The sequence below is a fragment of the Pecten maximus genome, chromosome 16, assembly GCF_902652985.1.
Source record: "Pecten maximus chromosome 16, xPecMax1.1, whole genome shotgun sequence".
Taxonomy (NCBI): domain Eukaryota; kingdom Metazoa; phylum Mollusca; class Bivalvia; order Pectinida; family Pectinidae; genus Pecten; species Pecten maximus.
Genome location: NC_047030.1, coordinates 29,900,372 through 29,920,808, shown reverse-complemented (window position 1 = coordinate 29,920,808; position 20,437 = coordinate 29,900,372). Strand labels below are relative to the sequence as shown.

General features: G+C 36.5%; 1 protein-coding gene across 8 annotated transcripts in view; it reads left to right on the top strand.

Moving 5' to 3' along the window:
- The window catches only part of LOC117314625 (rap1 GTPase-activating protein 1-like), a 257,542-nt gene that overhangs the window by 195,418 nt on the left and 41,687 nt on the right, over window positions 1–20,437 (top strand). The window contains exon 1 of one of the 8 annotated variants that reach the window (XM_033868701.1): window positions 1,685–1,893. The exons of 5 other annotated variants lie outside the window; for them this stretch is intronic. In XM_033868701.1, the coding sequence (XP_033724592.1) occupies window positions 1,859–1,893 (35 nt within the window). In that variant the 5' untranslated portion in view covers window positions 1,685–1,858. 2 more of the 8 variants (XM_033868705.1, XM_033868703.1) reach the window with 2 other exon arrangements.

Here is a 20,437-nt window from a genome sequence, read left to right as displayed (position 1 = left end):
AGCTTTAAATGGAGTTTCTAAAACAAATTGTCATGTGGAGTCCTTTTTTCAGAAATATCCGAACACTAACTAAGAGGAATTATTGTATATTCGTTTTGAAATCTCTATATTGCTTGTCATGTACAAACCTTATACAATTTATGCAGAGACAGCTTGTGAGGTACAAAGTTTATAAAAACAAACCTTCAATACTACATAACTGTATCATCTCGTACCAAAGCCTGCCAGCTCAATCGGAAAATTTGTGGATAATGAAAATAGTTTTAACTGGAGATGTATATCGGCTTAAAGGTTTCATTGCTTAAAAAACTCGTAATAAGATGGCGCGATATTTCTTAATTTTAAAATTGACGCAATCTTTGTGGTATTTTTTTACATTTTAGTTCTATGTTATATTGGATGTAGAATGTGATTGATGGCTATGAACACTCATTGTCCTTCCTATGTGATATGTATCACACTTTGATGTCATAATTTTGTAATTTAAGTGTCAAATTCTCTCCATGGCCATTCTATTCTTAAGACATCAACATTTGTATCTATATGTCCTCAAGTAATCCAATATCTGCTTCAAGGCCAAAGTAATCCAATATCTGCTTCAAGGCCAAAACACCAGGGGCCGTTCAATTTAAAAATAATGTGTAATCTATAAATCAGGATGTTTAAGCTAGTAATAAGAGCTATGACCATCATGGATAGACATCAAAAGAGGAACTTATTGAAATTTAACAATATATCTTGATCAAATTGATTAAGACATTTATCTTAATCCGATGTAAATGGCTCCCCTGATCTATGACAATGTTATGAGTTCTAAATTGAATTCAAGCTTGATAATGTCAATAACTTCAGAGGGATTATATGTTTATATTTATAATTTTAAAACCCTTAAGAAAATAATCAGCGATATGGGCGGTCAATTGGTCAAGAGCACTGTGGCCAGATTTTATCCCATTCTTATAAATTGTACCTGACGTTATCTGTTGAAACTCAAAATACTTTTTAGATAGACATTCAGACACCAACTTACAAATAAATAAACCATTAAAAGTGAATCTCTGTCAGATTGTGTTGATTTAATTAATTAGTGTCTCGTCAATTTCGTTTTTATAATATTTTTTTTTTAATTAGCGATTATTGTCATCGTAAATGACATTAATGACGATAATGAATCTTCTCAAGTTACAGGTTTTATATTCCCTCTAAATTAAATATTATTATTCCTTAAGAAAATTAATTAAATTTTTCTGAAGATGTCTTAAGAATGACTAAGGATATTTATACATTAACGGTGACTTTGAATCCCACAGCCCCTCCCCCGGGGTCTGAAATTTGATCGGTATACACACTCAAGGTTGACTCCTATACATGTTAATAACAGACTTCAAAACTTGCCTTAATTTGGTTTACTTACCATTTACTTACGGTACCTCTTCATCAAATAATCATTAAGGAATGAATGGTATAGGTCATTTATTGATAAAATCAGGACCAACATTTTCAATCAATCTTTTAAATACCTTTAATCATACAATATGAGCTTTTCCGGTTGAGCGAATCGGGATTTCCCTTATGTTGCCCCCTGCAGGCGACGTTTCCTTGATGTTGGGTTCTCGTTGACATTTACGACTCAACCATCACAGTCTTGTTATTCATTTCATTCATGACAGGAAAAGGCTGGTGACATGAAACTCCGAGTGGAGATATACTATTTCTATGTTGGTGTGTTCTACAAAGTTTAGAGTTTGGACCAAGTTTTAAATATTGTAGACATTTGTTGGATTAAGGAATTGTGTATCAGGATTTTCACCTGTATGTTTATATTTATGTGTGTCATCCTGTGACCTAACATCGTGACATGCCAGCTATAACAACCAAGCTGAAATCTATACTGTAAGTATTTCATGTCATTCTTCCAGAGAGTCTTCAACTTTGTATTATAAAGTTGTGAAAATATATAATTTTAAAAAATGAGGAAAATTTAAATTGGTAAAAAAATTTGAAGTTGAAAATGAGGAAAAAAAAACCTCTTGGACAATATACATTATTTCCTGAAATTTATCACTTGAGATGATGGACTGAGGACTGTGATGGTTGTCACTAGAGATGATGGACTGAGAAGTGTGATGGTTGTCACTAGAGATGATGGGTTGAGGAGTGTGATGGTTGTCACTAGAGATGATGGGTTGAGGAGTGTGATGGTTGTCACTAGAGATGATGGGTTGAGGAGTGTGATGGTTGTCACTAGAGATGATGGTTGAGGACTGTGATGGTTGTCACTAGAGATGATGGTTGAGGACTGTGATGGTTGTCACTAGAGATGATGGGTTGAGGAGTGTGATGGTTGTCACTAGAGATGATGGGTTGAGAAGTGTGATGGTTGTCACTAGAGATGATGGACTGAGAAGTGTGATGGTTGTCACTAGAGATGATGGGTTGAGGAGTGTGATGGTTGTCACTAGAGATGATGGGTTGAGGAGTGTGATGGTTGTCACTAGAGATGATGGGTTGAGGAGTGTGATGGTTGTCACTAGAGATGATGGACTGAGAAGTGTGATGGTTGTCACTAGAGATGATGGGTTGAGGAGTGTGATGGTTGTCACTAGAGATGATGGACTGAGAAGTGTGATGGTTGTCACTAGAGATGATGGGATGAGGAGTGTGATGGTTGTCACTAGAGATGATGGACTGAGAAGTGTGATGGTTGTCACTAGAGATGATGGGTTGAAGACTGTGATGGTTGTCACTAGAGATGATGGACTGAGAAGTGTGATGGTTGTCACTAGAGATGATGGGCTGATGAGTTTGATGGTTTTCACTAGAGATGATGGGATGAGAAGTGTGATGGTTGTCACTAGAGATGATGGACTGAGGAGTGTGATGGTTGTCACTAGAGATGATGGGTTGAAGACTGTGATGGTTGTCACTAGAGATGATGGGTTGAGGAGTGTGATGGTTGTCACTAGAGATGATGGGTTGAGGAGTTTGATGGTTGTCACTAGAGATGATGGGTTGAGGAGTGTGATGGTTGTCACTAGAGATGATGGGTTGAGGAGTGTGATGGTTGTCACTAGAGATGATGGGTTGAGGAGTGTGATGGTTGTCACTAGAGATGATGGGTTGAGGAGTTTGATGGTTGTCACTAGAGATGATGGGTTGAAGACTGTGATGGTTGTCACTAGAGATGATGGACTGAGGAGTGTGATGGTTGTCACTAGAGATGATGGGACTGAGGAGTGTGATGGTTGTCACTAGAGATGATGGGTTGAAGACTGTGATGGTTGTCACTAGAGATGATGGGTTGAGGAGTGTGATGGTTGTCACTAGAGATGATGGGTTGAGGAGTGTGATGGTTGTCACTAGAGATGATGGGTTGAGGAGTGTGATGGTTGTCACTAGAGATGATGGGTTGAGGAGTGTGATGGTTGTCACTAGAGATGATGGACTGAGAAGTGTGATGGTTGTCACTAGAGATGATGGGTTGAGGAGTGTGATGGTTGTCACTAGAGATGATGGGTTGAAGACTGTGATGGTTGTCACTAGAGATGATGGACTGAGGAGTGTGATGGTTGTCACTAGAGATGATGGGTTGAGGAGTTTGATGGTTGTCACTAGAGATGATGGGTTGAGGAGTGTGATGGTTGTCACTAGAGATGATGGGCTGATGAGTTTGATGGTTGTCACTAGAGATGATAGGTTGAGGAGTGAGATGGTTGTCACTAGAGATGATGGATTCGAGGAGTGTGATGGTTGTCACTAGAGATGATGGGTTGAGGAGTGTGATGGTTGTCACTAGAGATGATGGGTTGAGAAGTGTGATGGTTGTCACTAGAGATGATGGGTTGAGGAGTGTGATGGTTGTCACTAGAGATGATTGGTTGAGTAGTGTGATGGTTGTCACTAGAGATGATGGGTTGAGGAGTTTGATGGTTGTCACTAGAGATGATGGGTTGAGGAGTGTGATGGTTGTCACTAGAGATGATGGACTGAGGACTGAGATGGTTTTCACTAGAGATGATGGGTTGAGGAGTGAGATGGTTGTCACTAGAGATGATGGGTTGAGGAGTGTGATGGTTTTCACTAGAGATTATGGGTTGAGGAGTGAGATGGTTGTCACTAGAGATGATGGGTTGAGGAGTGTGATGGTTGTCACTAGAGATGATGGGTTGAGGAGTGTGATGGTTTTCACTAGAGATTATGGGTTGAGGAGTGAGATGGTTGTCACTAGAGATGATGGGTTGAGGAGTGTGATGGTTGTCACTAGAGATGATGGACTGAGGACTGAGATGGTTTTCACTAAAAGGATGGTTATGTTGAGGCCTAAGATGGCTGAGTTGTAATTTTACTTAATTGAAATTCAATGCCAGTACAATTGAATGGATGAATTTGACAGTATTGATATACAATTGCAGGAAATCCGGCTTTAAAGATCAGAAGTCCTTAACTCCTTGAGGAGGTGTTTGTCAATATGTTGAGTTTCATGTTCAATGTTTATCTACGGTATTACAGTCAGGTATTTGTGTAGGTGCTGTTCATATCAATGGAATGACAGTGTCATTGTCAGTTTTCCTTCCGCGTCACACACTCTGAATACTGGAATATTTTGACACATCCCTGATTATGTATTCACCTGTGTACAGCTGTCACTCACCGTTACACAACATTTAAATAATATTTTATAGGATTTAAGAGATTCGGGTCAAGGTGGAGAAACCAATATTCTAGTTTAATATATCACTGCTTGGCCATTACTCTTGGTCGAAGGTCCACGGCTAGCTCGCCGGTACAATTACACAATCATAAGTTTGGTCATTATCAAACTGTTAATGATTTCTTGTGTAAATTAACTTTACTGGTATGAATTATTTCCTACTGTGAAATTGTTCAAGATTAAAATTATGGTAATTTGATATCGATCAAGCTTATTTCTTATAAAATCGATGAAAACAGGTTTATTTGAATTTTGAAATGAAATAAAATCTTCTTAAGAATTTTAGAAATTGCACAAACAGCTGTAAGTTCAATTCTATTTAATGCAAGAGCTGACGAGAAATTTTATGAAGGGATCTTTTACTTCTGTCAATTAAAATGGCTTATTTGATATTTCAGAAAAGGGAAATATTTTAAAGTATGTTAGCTGTCAGCGCGAGTTGTCAGAAGACTGGTTTATCCAGTTATAATCAATTTCCATGTCTCCTGATGAAGGAAATGGGAAGCGTTTTGTTAAACAGCTGATATCGCCAGAAAGAAAATTGATTTAAACTGTGTCATGACAGATTACTTCGCGTCCCTGTTTTGTATTGAAATGTACAATAATGTTATTTATTGTTTCGTCTGGAGCTAATGAGACCTGTTGGAATGAAGAAAATGTTTTTATTATCTTTTTAAAACTCTTTTTTCTGTTTAAAGTTAAAAGATTAAATGTCTTATAGTTTTTCTTAGAATTGAACATAAATATTGTGTTATACTTAATGTTACGTCACATGATTAGTTTCTCAAACATTTCCTTAACCCAATTTTTAAAAAAGTTATAATTTGAAAGAAATTACTTTATTAGATTGATTGCTTGTTTTATGCTGTGGATCGGCACGCACATGGGTGACCATCGCACATTGGTTAATCGAAGAAATTAAAAAAAACTGTCCTCGTTGATGAATGATAGTGTCCTATGTGCCCGACTTTGTCAATGGAGGTGAACCTAGAAAGAATGTCAGCATTCTAATTACTGCCCGAAACATGGCTAATCATGGAAATTAAAAACGTCTGCATTGATGAGTATGAAGTCGAGCATGACTGATCGGGCAGTCACTTTGGGGCGGAATTTTTCTCCGTTACCTTCAAACAATGTTATTTATTGGGACATGGCAGATTAAATATTTCTGAATTGTTGAAGAAAGCCTAATCAAGTTATTCCATCTGAAGGAGTAGAGGATGGATTGGTTTTTTTTTTTACCACTTGTGACAATAACAGACTTCACTAAGGGAGACGATTTGAATTTGAATTTAGGCCGTCTGCTCGTGTTGGAATGCCGGGGGTAGAATCCCCGACCAGTGTTTGGGAGTGTCAACCAACTGTGTGTATTGTTAAATTATCTAATTATGTTATGTATTGCTGTCGATGTCATTGGTCGAAGTGCCTTGTTGTGTTGCTATCAGGGACAGATGCACAGCAATAATTCACAGGCGGTCCGGAGACAAAGAGCTCACAAGCTCGCACGAGGAATGTCTTGGAATGTATTGATTGGTGAGTTTGGAGAAACTGTGGGTGACAGCCAACCGCACCTCACTACACACAGAGAAAACTTAAGTCCCACTTTCTCCAGTGAGTTTGTCACTTGGGAAGACACGAGCTTTGAGTCTATCTGAATATATGGTTTCCTTGTATTTGCAAGGTTGACAGGGCCAATATTGATACACAACTCCGATTGTGATTTATCGTATATCTAGTTAATGTTTTGTGTAGAAATTGTATCCATCACATTTGATTGCCCTGTCTGAGGACATTACCGACTCTAACCTTCTCTGAAAGTCCAGCTTCCGTACCATTGATCGTGATGGTCCTAAACTGTATAGGCCCTGTGAGATGTTCGGTGAAATTCCTGTGTGGGTAATTGTGATTTATCGGCTTTAGTATTCTTACACACCTGTGACAATTTGTGTTACCATGGATATACAGTTCCTGTCATGCAGGTAAGGTCTGTTTGTCATTAACGCGAACTAATTACCACGTGGACTATTTTTTTCGGATGTTTGATGAGTATAATTATAGGTAATAATGTTTTTCCTTTTAAATATGGTGTTGATTTGATTGATGTGTGTATTGCGGATAAATGAAAGGATACTGAACTTGTTATTGAATTTAGATGTAACTACTCTTACAAAAAAAGTTCAAAACAAACTTCCAGATTTAAAGATATGAGGTAAATAAAAAAAGATAAACAAATTAAAGAATTCTGATAACGTCAACAATAATTTAAAATCCTCAATACACATTGGCTGTATGACGTATGGACACAGACCGTGAATGCTTCGGGTCATTTTCTTATGATGACATCACAGGATATCCCTTTGACCGTTCAGTCATAATATTTAGGGTGAAACAAGTCGGGTATGGGAGTTTGAATGAAAAAATATCTGTTGTGTATTTGGCCTTTCTTTTTGTTCACCTATATGTACTGACCTACAGGGGACCCACCGATGTTGTTTTGTACATGGACCATTGACCTTAAATCTAAATATTTGTTTTCTTTTTATTGGATCTGAAACTTAACAAGTATTTGAACACTACGTTCAGTATCAAACTGACAACCATACACAAAACTGTTGATATAACAAAATATACCCGAGAGAAAAAATTGACAGCAATGCATATCAGTGTAATTGTTACCAAGGCAACAATGCATATCAGTGTAATTGTTACAGGTGAAATTTGGGTGAATGGGATTCTTTTTTTAATACATTACTATATTTGAACACAAATACACTCATGGAAAAGAAATCGCAAATGTAAAAAAAAGCATGGCAGTCTTGGTGAAATCATCCATTCTGTTGCTGGGACATTTACAAAATGGGGATTATGTTTGTGTTGTAACAGCGAGCCATTACATGATCTCGGAGTCCGTAGGGGTATTGACTTTACACTGGGCAATAAAGTTTGGTTCTCACAGATGCTTGTGTAAAAAGTAACCAAACTGTTCAATGCATCCACTATTGATTCCAAAACTGATCTATTTATAAAAAACACCGGAAAACGGACTAAAATTTCTGATACAGAAAGTTAACTGTACTTTATTCAGTTAAAGATAGTAACTTAGAATGCTGTATTTGAGAAATTATTCAGTGTCAATGACAGGGAGAGGTGCTTAATTACAGCTGATACAGTATTTCTGTGTTCATTCAGGGATATAAGCATTTTTACGACTTCTGTATCAGAACATTTAGATGTTTTAGTTATTTCTGTGGGATTTCGACATTGTACATCAAAACATGTAAATAATGGGTCTGTGTCTGTTGAATGTTTTAATCGGTTGACAAGTTAATTACATTTACCTGTAATATTAGACCCACAAATACGTGAGAGCGACGAGAATGAGTTTAGAAGTGGGTGAGAATGAAGGGGAGATAACTTTGTAATTATCTCCTGTATATCACAACTGAATGGTAAATAGGTCATTGTGAAGGTGTCAACTTGACAGGTAAGGGAGTTCCTGTCTGTCATTCTGTGGTCAGTCAAGCCCTGGTTGCTCTAACTGACCACTCCATCATCCAGCTTAAAGGATATTTTGAAATAACCACAGTGTCAAGTAGCCTTAGATTCAGAAAAGAGGAATTGTGAATTATTTAAACTTTGATTGTTGGTCCCCTAACCGGTAGAGGAGACTAGAAGTTTAAACTCTCTACAGCTCAGTATAGTCTGTCAGAGGACCCATATCACGTTGTCTGGGGCATAATGTCATCATAATTATTAACTTTTGTATTTGTGTACCTTTGGGATGACCGGGTATCGTATAGGTCTATGTTATCGTTTTAAACACAGTTATTGCCCTTTTTTGCAGTTTTGATACTGAAGCCTGTCCAAGCATGGGTAGGTCCTTTGTAATATTTTATCTGATTTTACCAAAGTAAAGACCTTTCGAAATACAAAAGTATTTACAGTAATCTGTTTCTTTTCATCTTGGCAAAGATGTACCTCGGTATATTGTGTCTGAAGTGGACCTCTTAATGTGATGGACTCTTTACAATCTGTCTGTAGTAGTTAACTTTTGGTACCAGTGTAAACAGGTACTATAGTAGTTGACTAAGAAGTAACAAAACAATGCTGTCAGAAATAAAACGTATCACTAATGTAATAAATGACAGAAAGCAAACTCTGTACTGACTCTGATGCTTCCCAGTGGATAGTAGTGTTTGACCGTTTGACCAGCATGAAAATTGGTCACTGGAGACAGAAGTGTTTATAGTGATCTGGGTGTGTTGGTCAATTTGGGACAAATTGTTAGAGGTCATTGACGGGGTCATTTTCACAGACTGGGCATTCTGTCCACACATAAAGGTGTGTGTAGCTATTAAGGATGAGTGGACAGTCACCTTACAACACTGTAGTATCACACATGGCCCAGGGACCGACACTCTATCTCTCCTTCAGGGGTCATCTCTCCGGCAGGGGTCACTGTAGCACTGGTGAGCTCATAATGACCACAGGTCACTCCTGACCACTAGATTATATACACCCATGAGTGACAACAGTGGAGCACATGTAATTTCTCTTACTGGCGGATGTCATGCAATGATCCATAAAAACAGTAATTGTCTGTAAATCTAAACAAACATTTTAAAAGAAATTTCATGAGAAATGACTAACGAAAGTTTGATGAAGAAGGTGAAAAACACTCAAAAAACTGTTTTATATATTGTTTTAGAGGCAAAAGACAAAATTAATATGTTTACAATGTGTAGATTTCAGGGCAGGTTTACAGTGTGTAGATTTCAGGGCAGGTTTGCAATGTGTAGATTTCAGGGCAGGGCTAAGCTTCTATTTAACTTCCCTTTGCTGTGATTTCAAATACAATTGACATTATTTAATGAGTCACACTCCCTGGTGATGTTTTGAACAACCTGTATAGGCCCTAATTGATCAGACAAGTAATTGAGACAAATTGACATAGGTACCAACGAAGTGCTAAATGTTTTCAAATCCTTGTTTATATATTTATTGACAGTACTATTATAGATATACCAGCAATATTACTAGTGTAGATGCAGGTAGAGAGTTAAAAGTGTCACAAAGATCAAATATAAGGTGCAAGTGCTTCAGGAGTAGAAACCCGTGCCTGCAAGCATTTATACCTCAAACACAGCTAACTGCAGCCAAATGATCACAGTATATTGGACTGATGGTAGATATAACCCTTTTTGGTCCTCCGAATCACAGACAGTACTATACGATATCTGATGAGGAGAAGATCTGAGAGATCTAGGCAATAATTTGTCTGCTGATATACTGGCAGATATCGCTTTGTAATCTTAATAGGGTTTTTATGAAGATTGTGTGTTCTGGGTATATTATGGCTCCAACTAGTGCCATCAGTATTGGCCTATATCCTTTAGGAGTTTATGACCTTGGGCACAATGGTGTGTCATATTGGTGACTACAGGGAGGCAAGTTCCGCTTTATCGTGATCTGAAAGGTGAGGAACTATATATTGTGTCGTTTATTGTGGTCTGAAACCTGAGGGACTATATTGTGTCGTTTATTGTGATCTGAAACCTGTTATTGTGTTGTTTATTTTGATCTGAAACCTGATGGACTGCTGCCCTGTTTATTGGCAGGTTTTGTTGTTTTTGTATGGAGTCAGAAACCAAAGTATCAAACATTTGATGGTGTCAACATTTTTATGGTCTGAGCTAAAAAAAACAGTAACAATTTGATTCTTTGCTTTATTTTATTAGCAAAACAAAATGTATCTGTATAGAAATATTTCATGCTTCTCACAAGAAAAATAATCTGTCGCTATCTTAGTTTAAAGTTGTAATCTTCAATAGATATTGTGTCAATAAAATAGAGCAATATTATAAAAAGGATGTTTGGAATTATATATCGATCCAAACAACAGCTATACTTGGGTCATTCCAAAATATGAAAAGTTGTATACTATGAATGGTTAGGTAGTTGTATTGAAATATTGAGTGATTCTGATTATATTAGATTTTGTTTCTTAAGATATGTGAATAGCATCACAAATTAATCAGTTTTGATTGATATTAATTGTGTATCAATTGATATCAACTGTATCGATCACAGAAAAATCAGAAATATTGTCGAGTAGTTATGACATGGCCGATTGTAATGCCTTGTGGCTATATAGATAGAAAATATTGTCTGGCTATATACATTGAATAGCCATTCATAACATCACAGGTAGACATTTAAATTGATGTATCATGCTTGGCCACCCAGAAGTTGGGAATGTTATCTTAAAGGAACATTTTCAACGAAAGCCTTTACACTGAACATAATAACATATTGATATCTCTCATTATCCAAAAGGCACAGGGCAATGATATTGAGCCTGCAGCATACTGATATAAAGAGCCACCATATTTGTTCAAATGAATGACCTTAACCTTCTGTCAAGGTCACAGGTCAGATGTATCAAAATTTTCGAATAACTTCTGAATATCCAAAATGTTTGTGATATAAGGCCTATCATATTTGTTTAACTGAATGACCTTGGCCTTCTGTTAAGGCCACAGATCAAATGTATCAAAAACTTCGAACAACTTCTGAATATCCAAAATGTGTTTGATATAATAAGCCTATCATATTTGTTCAAATGAATGACCTTGACCTTCTGTTAAGGCCACATGTCAAATGTATCAAAATCTTCAAACAACTTCTGAATATCCAAAATGTTTGATATTAGGCCTATCATATTTGTTCAAATGAATGACCTTGACCTTCTGTCAAGGCCACAGGTCAGATGTATCAAAATTTTCAAATAACTTCTGAATATCCAAAATGTTTGTGATATTAGGCCTACATAATCTGCTTAGAGGTGAATGATACAGGGCCAAAAGGCCTCTTGTTTTTGTTTTTAAAATCAAGTAAATTAATTAGCTTTAATCAATTGAGTTGTGAAACTGAACATTGATGAATTAGCTGTTCAGTAGACTCCAAGACTGCAGTCTAATAAAAGATGAAGTCACCAATGCTTGGGAGTGGATAATTTTAGGTCTGGGTGAAGTAGGGAGTGATGTAATATGTCGGACAAATTAAAACCACCATCTTGATGAAATTAGACGATTCTGTCAATACAGATGCAAAGCATCAGTAGACAACTGTTGGCAGAGACAATGCTCCGGTACACAAGTGCACTTTGGTACGATCTCCGAGTAAATCACCTAGACAAATCTCGTAATGTTCTCCGATAACACTACCTGTCCGTTTTGTCGCCAGCCATGTCAGATTTATCTCGATCCTTTAAAGGGCAGTCTGCTGGTTTGTTTAGTCTGTCAGTTATACTTATACAGAGCATTCGGCTGGTCATCGGCCTAGCAACCATTTATTACGATTTGGCTAGCGTACTTACTAAAACAAAAGGTTACGCTGAGTAACTGAATGAGATAACAATCGAACTTGTCAAAGAATGAAATAGATTACTCAATTTATGTTCTCAAATTTATTTTAATTGTTAGCTTCATTGAATTTATTTTCAGTCAAGTGGTTTTCTTGAATAGTTTTCAAGTATAATTTTTAAGACTGTCTAAAATGATTGACTTAATTTTGTGGAAAAACATTTGCCGATTTCGATGTGCAGTATTTGATATTGAAGATCCAGATATGGTGTCCAAATTTAAATTGATTGAGTTTGAATAGCTGAATTACCAGACTGATGATTTAAATCTTCAAGGAGCTGAAATGATCTTGTTTCAGAGTCATGGAAACAACTAAAGATTGAAATTAGCAGAACAGTATGAAATATGATATTGTTGTGTATTTGAAGCAGACATGCACTGCTGATCTATTCTAGCCATATCAAGATCAATTTTTATAAAAAAAATATCAAATAATACAAAGCTGTGACTGGTATTCTATAGGTCTAAGCTTGGTTTGGTTTAGTTTGTTTAACATCCTATTAACAGCCAGGGTCATTTAAGGACGTGCCAATGTTTGGAGGTGGAGGGAAGCCGGAGTACCCAGAGAAAAACCACCGGCCTACAGTCAGTACCTGGCAACTGCCCTACGTTGGTTTCGAACTCACAGCCCAGAGTTTGAGGGCTAGTGATAAAAGTGTCAGGACACCTTAACCACTCAGCCACTGCAGCCCCAAGTCTAATCAGTCGGTGCTAACCAATATCATTGTGGACATATGAACAGCTTGGAATGGGTTTTAACTAAATCTGTCAGATAGCATTTAAGTATTTCACAAAGTTTGTCTATTTTGCTGAAACAATGAAAGTATGATTTGAGAAAACATTGACAGGAAACTGTCTGGAGGAGTTCTCCGGGGATAAAGTTAGTAGCATGTTGATGATGTTGAAACTGTCGGGAGGAATTCTCCATTGATAAAATGTGTAGCATGTTGATGATATTGAAACTGTCTGGAGGAATTCTCTGGAGATAAATTGTGTAGCATGTTGATGATGTTGAAACCGTCTGGAGAATTCTCTGGCTCTGGGGATAAAGTGTGTAGCTTGTTGATGATGTTGAAACTGTCTGGAGGAGTTCTCTGGGGATAAACGGTGTAGCAGGTTGTTCAGATATGGAAACTGTCTGTAGGAATTCTCCATTGATAAAGTGGGTGGCATGTTAATGTTATTCTAACCTTTTTCTTATAATTCTACATAATGTGAAGCTGTTCCTTTGAACATCTAGGTAGAAATTTGGCCTGTGGAAGTTACTTAGACAATTTCCTGCTTTTAGTGTTTTACGGTAACTCTGCAGTGTAGAACTTGGTGAGCCAGAGCTGTTTGTTGCCAATAGGTTTGTAAAGGCTCTTGTTCCTCAAGGTCAACAAACAATATAGATTTTCAGGGTTAATGAGAGTTAAAGATTCCTCAGATCAAAATAGTTATTGATTGTGAAGTCTGCATACTCTAGATTCTCAAGGTAAGTAGACTTTTCGTGGACATCAATGTCTAATCTCAAGTATATTGGTTCTCAATATCAACACAAGCCTATCAGTTCCTAAGGTCAACAACTCTGTAATTTCACAAGGACAAAGTTTGTAGTTTCTGGAGGTCATTCTGAAATTCAGTGAAAGCTTAAATATTCCCAAGGTGATATAACTTGTCAAGGTCATTAATTTCCCAGTGTAAAAGGTCAAGATTTGAATGAAAGCTGGCAATGCTTAGAATTACAATGATTTACAAAACTAAGTCTAAGAAATAACAGTGAATTCCCTTACAAACGAGAGAGATAATTAAAATAGGTCAAAAAGATCAGCAACAGACTACAGATTCTCCAAGTTAAATAATCCAGAATCAAGGCCAACTACGTTACTGGTTTTGATTTCTATTGGTGATTAAATACTACAGTAAAAATCCTGGCTGTGATTCCGAGAGCTAAGGTTTATGTAACAGCTGACAAATGTAGTATATATGTCGGATTGTAATCTAATTTACATGTTTGGAATCCTTGGTAAACATGGAACAACAACGTATATTGGCTTTCCTGTATAATTTAGAACTTGTATGTCTGATGCCTATTGAATTACTTGGCTTGGTGTTTCCAAGGATTCCCTTTGTACGGGGAAATGTCCTCGGAACAACTGTAACCTTCCGAGGATTGGCAGCCTCCTTTCCAAAACTTCTTATGCACATGCAATTTATTAAAAAAAACTGGTTTTACATGCAATTTTCTTGCTGTTAACTCCTGGCGACACAAATTGTCATGAGCATGGGCCGTCTGCTGCCTTCAGCTTTATGTCAATCAATAAGGGTGATCGGCGCGACCTTTCCAGGGCCGAGTAGAGGTATAAAGATCATTCCATTCAAACAAAGACCAGAGTCGTTGTAAAGTGTCGCCACTTATTGGATTTTTTTTTGACTGAATTCTCCGTGGAATATTGCAGTTATTGGCTTAAAAGGCCTGCAATCAACACTTGGATACATTTTTCTGATAGTGTCTGGTATTTATAGCTCTGAAGAGCTCCATATTCTGTGTTAGTCTATAATTGTCTCTACAAAATAAAGATATCTATATTCGTTCGTCTATAACTGTCTCTACAAAATAAAGATATCTATATTGGTTCTCAGTGAAGATATATTTATATGAAAAAATCTTGTCTGTCTGATATGATTGTATGAAAATTGGTTATCAGTATAAATTCTTTCCCAAGGGAAACCATGCTAATTTCATTGATTCAGATATTTTTTTATGTAACTGAAGGATAATGCGTTAACAATATAACAATGATGTATCTAAAACAAGCTGGTAAAATATAAAAATCCTGTCGACTGTACCGCAGTAAATATCGGGGTACGCCTGTAAAGCACAGTGTTACACGGTATGCGTCACAGGATATTGTTGACAGCAACTTTTTAAACTCTGATTTACGGCAAATTTTCATGCGCTTCTTCTATATATCACACCCAACCTGTCAAATGGCAGCTTGAAAAATCATAAACTGGCCACAGAATTTCAACGGATTGCTGTTGTAACCTATATATTATAAGAGGCTCAATGAAATACCAACAGAAAATTCATTGAATCAAAAAAGACGTATTTTCAGAAAATTGTCAGGTATAATACACCGGAATTGCCAATGTTAAATTATTTTGATCTAAGATGTACATAGTTGTATTGATACAAATGTTTTCTTGAATGAGGAAGAAAATGACTTGATTACATGAATATTGGTGTTTCTGTGAAACTGAAAGTACGATAAGTGACTTGGCTGAAATTTCTGGCTGTATAGGTGCTTAAGGAAGCTAAATTCCTGATTTATAAATGAAAACAGAAGCAATAAGTATATTAACACAATTTGGTAGCTGTGAATATTTCAAATGAAATAACTAAATTTTAGAGACAAATTTTGTTGACAGAAAAAATAGTGAATAGATATTATATCTGATCGAGGCTTCAGCTGCAAATCTGTTACTGATTATAACTAACTGTTAGGTATTGTGACTTGATGAGGAAATGAAATAATTAACGTCCATCAATAGAACCCAATACTCTGTATGTATGTTGCAAGTGTTAATGAAATTTGACCCGCGTTATTTTGTCAACAGCGAATGATTACATATATTTATAGAGATTAGATCAGGTTCCTCTGTCAATATTGTGGCCCATAACCTGATGTTAATGCTGGCTATATGTGACGTTGGTGAGACTGACAAATATTTGTACTGATAACTTCAAGGACTAGGGCTGTGTCGGTATTCAGCCCAGTCAGACACTTCCTTCCTCTCATCACCACCTCCTACTTTTAATCCCCGCAATGAAAATCTGCAAGATTTTATTTACAACAAAAACTATTCAAACTTGTTAAAGATCATATTTACGAAATATTTCGTTCAAATTTTAAGTTGTATGTGTTTGTGAAATGATACAGTATTTACTATCTTACATGTGTATACGGAGGTCATAAACATAGCTAGAGGTCATTTCACTAGATGTGTAAGGGTCACTTGACTTGGTTCACACAAGAGTGTTTACAGCTACACAAGGAAATTAAACCGTGTGTGTGTGTTAAGTATTATCTGGGATAACCTCATTTGCATATTCATTGGTATTTTCCCTGAGATGAGAGTTTATCAGTATATAAACACATTGTGCATCGGCTAGGATAGCAGAAGCAATCTGTTGGTACTAATTAATCCGAGCTGGACAACGGTACAGAAATGTGTCTTTGGGATTAATGATGTTTGGTAGAAAAAGGAAGAGGACAACTGTTGGGATGATGTGTCTGTGCAAGAAAAGCATCTTATGTTCTACAAGATAAATGAAGGACTAACTTCTACTATACAGGTATTGACCGTCTGCTCGCTGGTAGATGTTCATGTAAGAAATGTCTTAAAGCAGAGATGTTTAACTGGTGTTACAAGATATTTGTAGACTAAGATATTGTAAGTTATCATTTACAAGATATTTGTAGACTAATTAAGATATTGTAATGTATTATTATTTAAAATATTTGTATGCTAAAATGTATCAATTTATTTCCAATTGATGAAATATTTTATCTGTAGATTAATTAATTTTAAAACTGTCACCTCAACATACATAAATTTGCAAGTGCGTACCTGATGTGATGATGGAGAGTCACAAGTATAAAAGTTACTGCATTTTGTGTACTCAGGGGCCTTCGTTTAAAAAAAAAGCATATTGATTATCAATTGTCTGTACAAATTAACCTAACGATGTATAAATAAATAGATGTGTCTAGAGAATTTAGTAATTAATACAAAACACCATTGACTTTAATTTTAACACAGAATGGCAGATTGATTGAAGTAGAAAGATATAGATGATGAAAACAAAATATGTTAACATGATACTCGGCCCAGTGATTGTCTGTTTTAATGAATATTTAAATATAATCTGGTGTGTATCCATCCTACACGGTGACCTGAATCCCTATACTGTGTACCTATGTGTATGTGGTAGTGTAATTCACACCTGGATGTTTATTGGATACAGCTGTGTTCCTAGAGTTCATTAATACGTGAACGCCACCCGATCATCACTAAAAAAAATCTACGATCGATCAATTACCTGGGCCGTTCATTCAATGTTTCACACATCATGGTATTACACAGTTCTGATTTCTGTAGTCTTATCAATTATATCTACGTCCCGTGGTTTGTCATATAAAACTAGGCTGGAGACACATTATCGCTACAGGTGTAATTATCACTCTGATTGGACAGGTTCTGATTTAAACAGGTTTCTTTCAAAATGACAAAGGGTCTAGTTTATACTGGTATCCATATTATACAAGTTCAGACTCTGACAGGAATCTTCCAAATTATACAAGGCCTGGTTTATACAGGTATCCAGATTATATGGGTTCTGGTTTAGGCAGGTATCCAGATTATACAAGGCCTTGTTTATACAGGTGTCCAGATTATACAGGTTCTGGTTGATTCAGGTATCCAGATTATACAGGTTCTGGTTGATACAGGTGTCCAGATTATACAGGTTCTGGTTTAGGCAGGTATCCAGATTATACAGGTTCTGGTTTATACAGGTGTCCAGATTATATAGGTTCTGGTTTAGGCAGGTATCCAGATTATACATGTTCTTGTTGATACAGGTGTCCAGATTATACAGGTTCTGGTTTAGGCAGGTATCCAGATTATATAGGTTCTGGTTGATACAGGTGTCCAGATTATACAGGTTCTGGTTTATACAGGTATCCAGATTATACAGGTTCTGGTTGATACAGGTGTCCAGATTATACAGGTTCTGGTTTAGGCAGGTATCCAGATTATATAGGTTCTGGTTGATACAGGTGTCCAGATTATACAAGGCCTAGTTTATACAGGTATCCAGATTATATAGGTTCTGGTTGATACAGATGTCCAGATTATATAGGTTCTGGTTGATACAGATGTCCAGATTATATAGGTTCTGGTTTAGGCAGGTATCCAGATTATACATGTTCTGGTTGATACAGGTGTCCAGATTATACAGGTTCTGGTTGATACAGGTGTCCAGATTATACAGGTTCTGGTTGATACAGGTGTCCAGATTATACAGGTTCTGGTCGATACAGGTGTCCAGATTATACAGGTTCTGGTTTAGGCAGGTATCCAGATTATACAAGTTCTGGTTGATACAAGTGTCCAGATTATACAAGGCCTGGTTTATACAGGTGTCCAGATTATACAGGTTCTGGTTGATACAGGTATCCAGATTATACAGGTTCTGGTTTAGACAGGTTAAACACACAAGTATTCTACATTGTGGATGCTACCAGGTACAATCACCATAAACAGATGTTTAAGGTATTTTTTTCAATGATTCTACCAAAGCTTTTACCAGAGGGATATTTCAACTATGGTATAATCTGTGTTCTAATCATTCAATTAGATTTACTGAGAGTATGGGCAGATGGTAAAATGTTTTTTCTTGTCATAGTGGATGATTTTTATCATTAACACCTGCTCACGATTGAATTAATTAAATTTGTTAATATTAAATCGGGAGAAATTTGGTGGAATGTCCTAGGAGGTTGTTGCTGTCATCATGAAGAGCTCTCCAGGCGTAATTGACGACAGGTGCTGAGTTTAAGAGTACAGTTTGATGACCTTAACGAGAAACGTACAGGTGCTATCAAGTGGAACATTAATTAGTTTAATCAAATCAGCACAGCTTAATTAGCACAATTAGGCTCGATTGAGTCACTTTTCCTGTGAGTTGCCACAGAAGAATTTCTAACAACCCCATCAACTTTGTAATCACAGTATGTGAACTGGTACAGTTTTCTGTATGGAGAGATATTACATGCAGGTGGAAGATGTATTTATGAAATTTTTCTGCCAGCTTACTAAAAAAAGAACCTGGCTAGTCTTAGTGATGTAATAATAAACAATGTTCTTTACCAATGTACAAGATATTTTTAGGCAATTTAACCCCCCCACCTCCCCCCCCCACCCCTCTTCTAAATTCTAAAATCTTACATAGACTTAGTGATGTAATAATAAACAAATATTCTATACAAATGTATAAGATATTATTAGGCAATTCACCCCCCCCCTCCCTGCTTTTAATACAGAACAAGGACAAAAGACAGTAATATTACTGGACCAGAACCAAACAACTAAAAGATTAAAAAACAAAAAACAACGACATATCAGATTTATGTGGGATATCAGATTTATGTTTGATATAAGGTATTCAAATGTTTTCTCTGACACACAAAGTGATGTTATGGCGATTTGGCCAGTTTTATGATTATCGTTTAATGTTTCCTTGTCTGAAGTGTAAGTGGGGAGAACCAACAGATGCCTGTTGTAAACTCAGACATGTTATAGCTTTGTTTTTGTCACTCGGCCCAAGTCTGACCTAAATTGTCCAGACAGTTGAACATCATATCCTCTTCCTAAGAACACTTTCAGATAGCTGTCAATCTAGTCATACATCCATTGTAATTTCCACGACAGTTTGAACATTTGTACCCCATTATATAAGTGAGGATCAGACTATCACTACATCAGATTTAAAGTAAAATTAATTAAATGACCAAAAGGAAAGTAAAAACTGGTGGTAGAGGACAAAATAAAATTTAAAAAAAATCAAACCCTGCTGGTCTCCTGGGTGATAGACTGGGTTCTAACTGAGCCAAAGAGGCATGTTCCGTCAGCTGAGTGAGGAGATGTTTCAATACTGTACAAGTCACACTGGCCCGCTGACATTTCATTATTTATTGATGAAGGATACATTGAAGAGTTAACTTACCAGTACATTACAGTATATATGTGTTTTTAAATGGTTGGGTCATTGCAGAAAATGAGGAAATCATTTAATTTGGATTTTTATTTAGGAATTTGTACTTCTAGGACAGAAAGCATTTGAATCCCCCAGAATGTGCACAGTTTAATATTAATTTGTTTCAATTCAAACATAATCAATTCAAAATTTGAATAAATACTACATGTATATATCAAACTGTCAAATCAAGTTTGGTTAAGCAAAAAGTAGTCCAAGGTCAAAGGTCAGCACAGGGGGTGCTGTTTTCCTGTGGGATGGAAGTCACAGGAACAATTACATTGCCTTATAGGGGCCTCAGATTATCATCACACTAATCATAGGTTATTGGCTCTTAAAGATAGTACTTGAAGCGTCCTCGACCCGTTTGGCCCTTTATGACTTAATTCCTTAGCCCCTTTGACACCTTTTCACCCATTCATACCCTTGTCTGCTGTGTCTGTAATTAGGTTGAGCTGAACTTTGTTAATATGATGAAGAAAAGCAGCTCTGATTAGC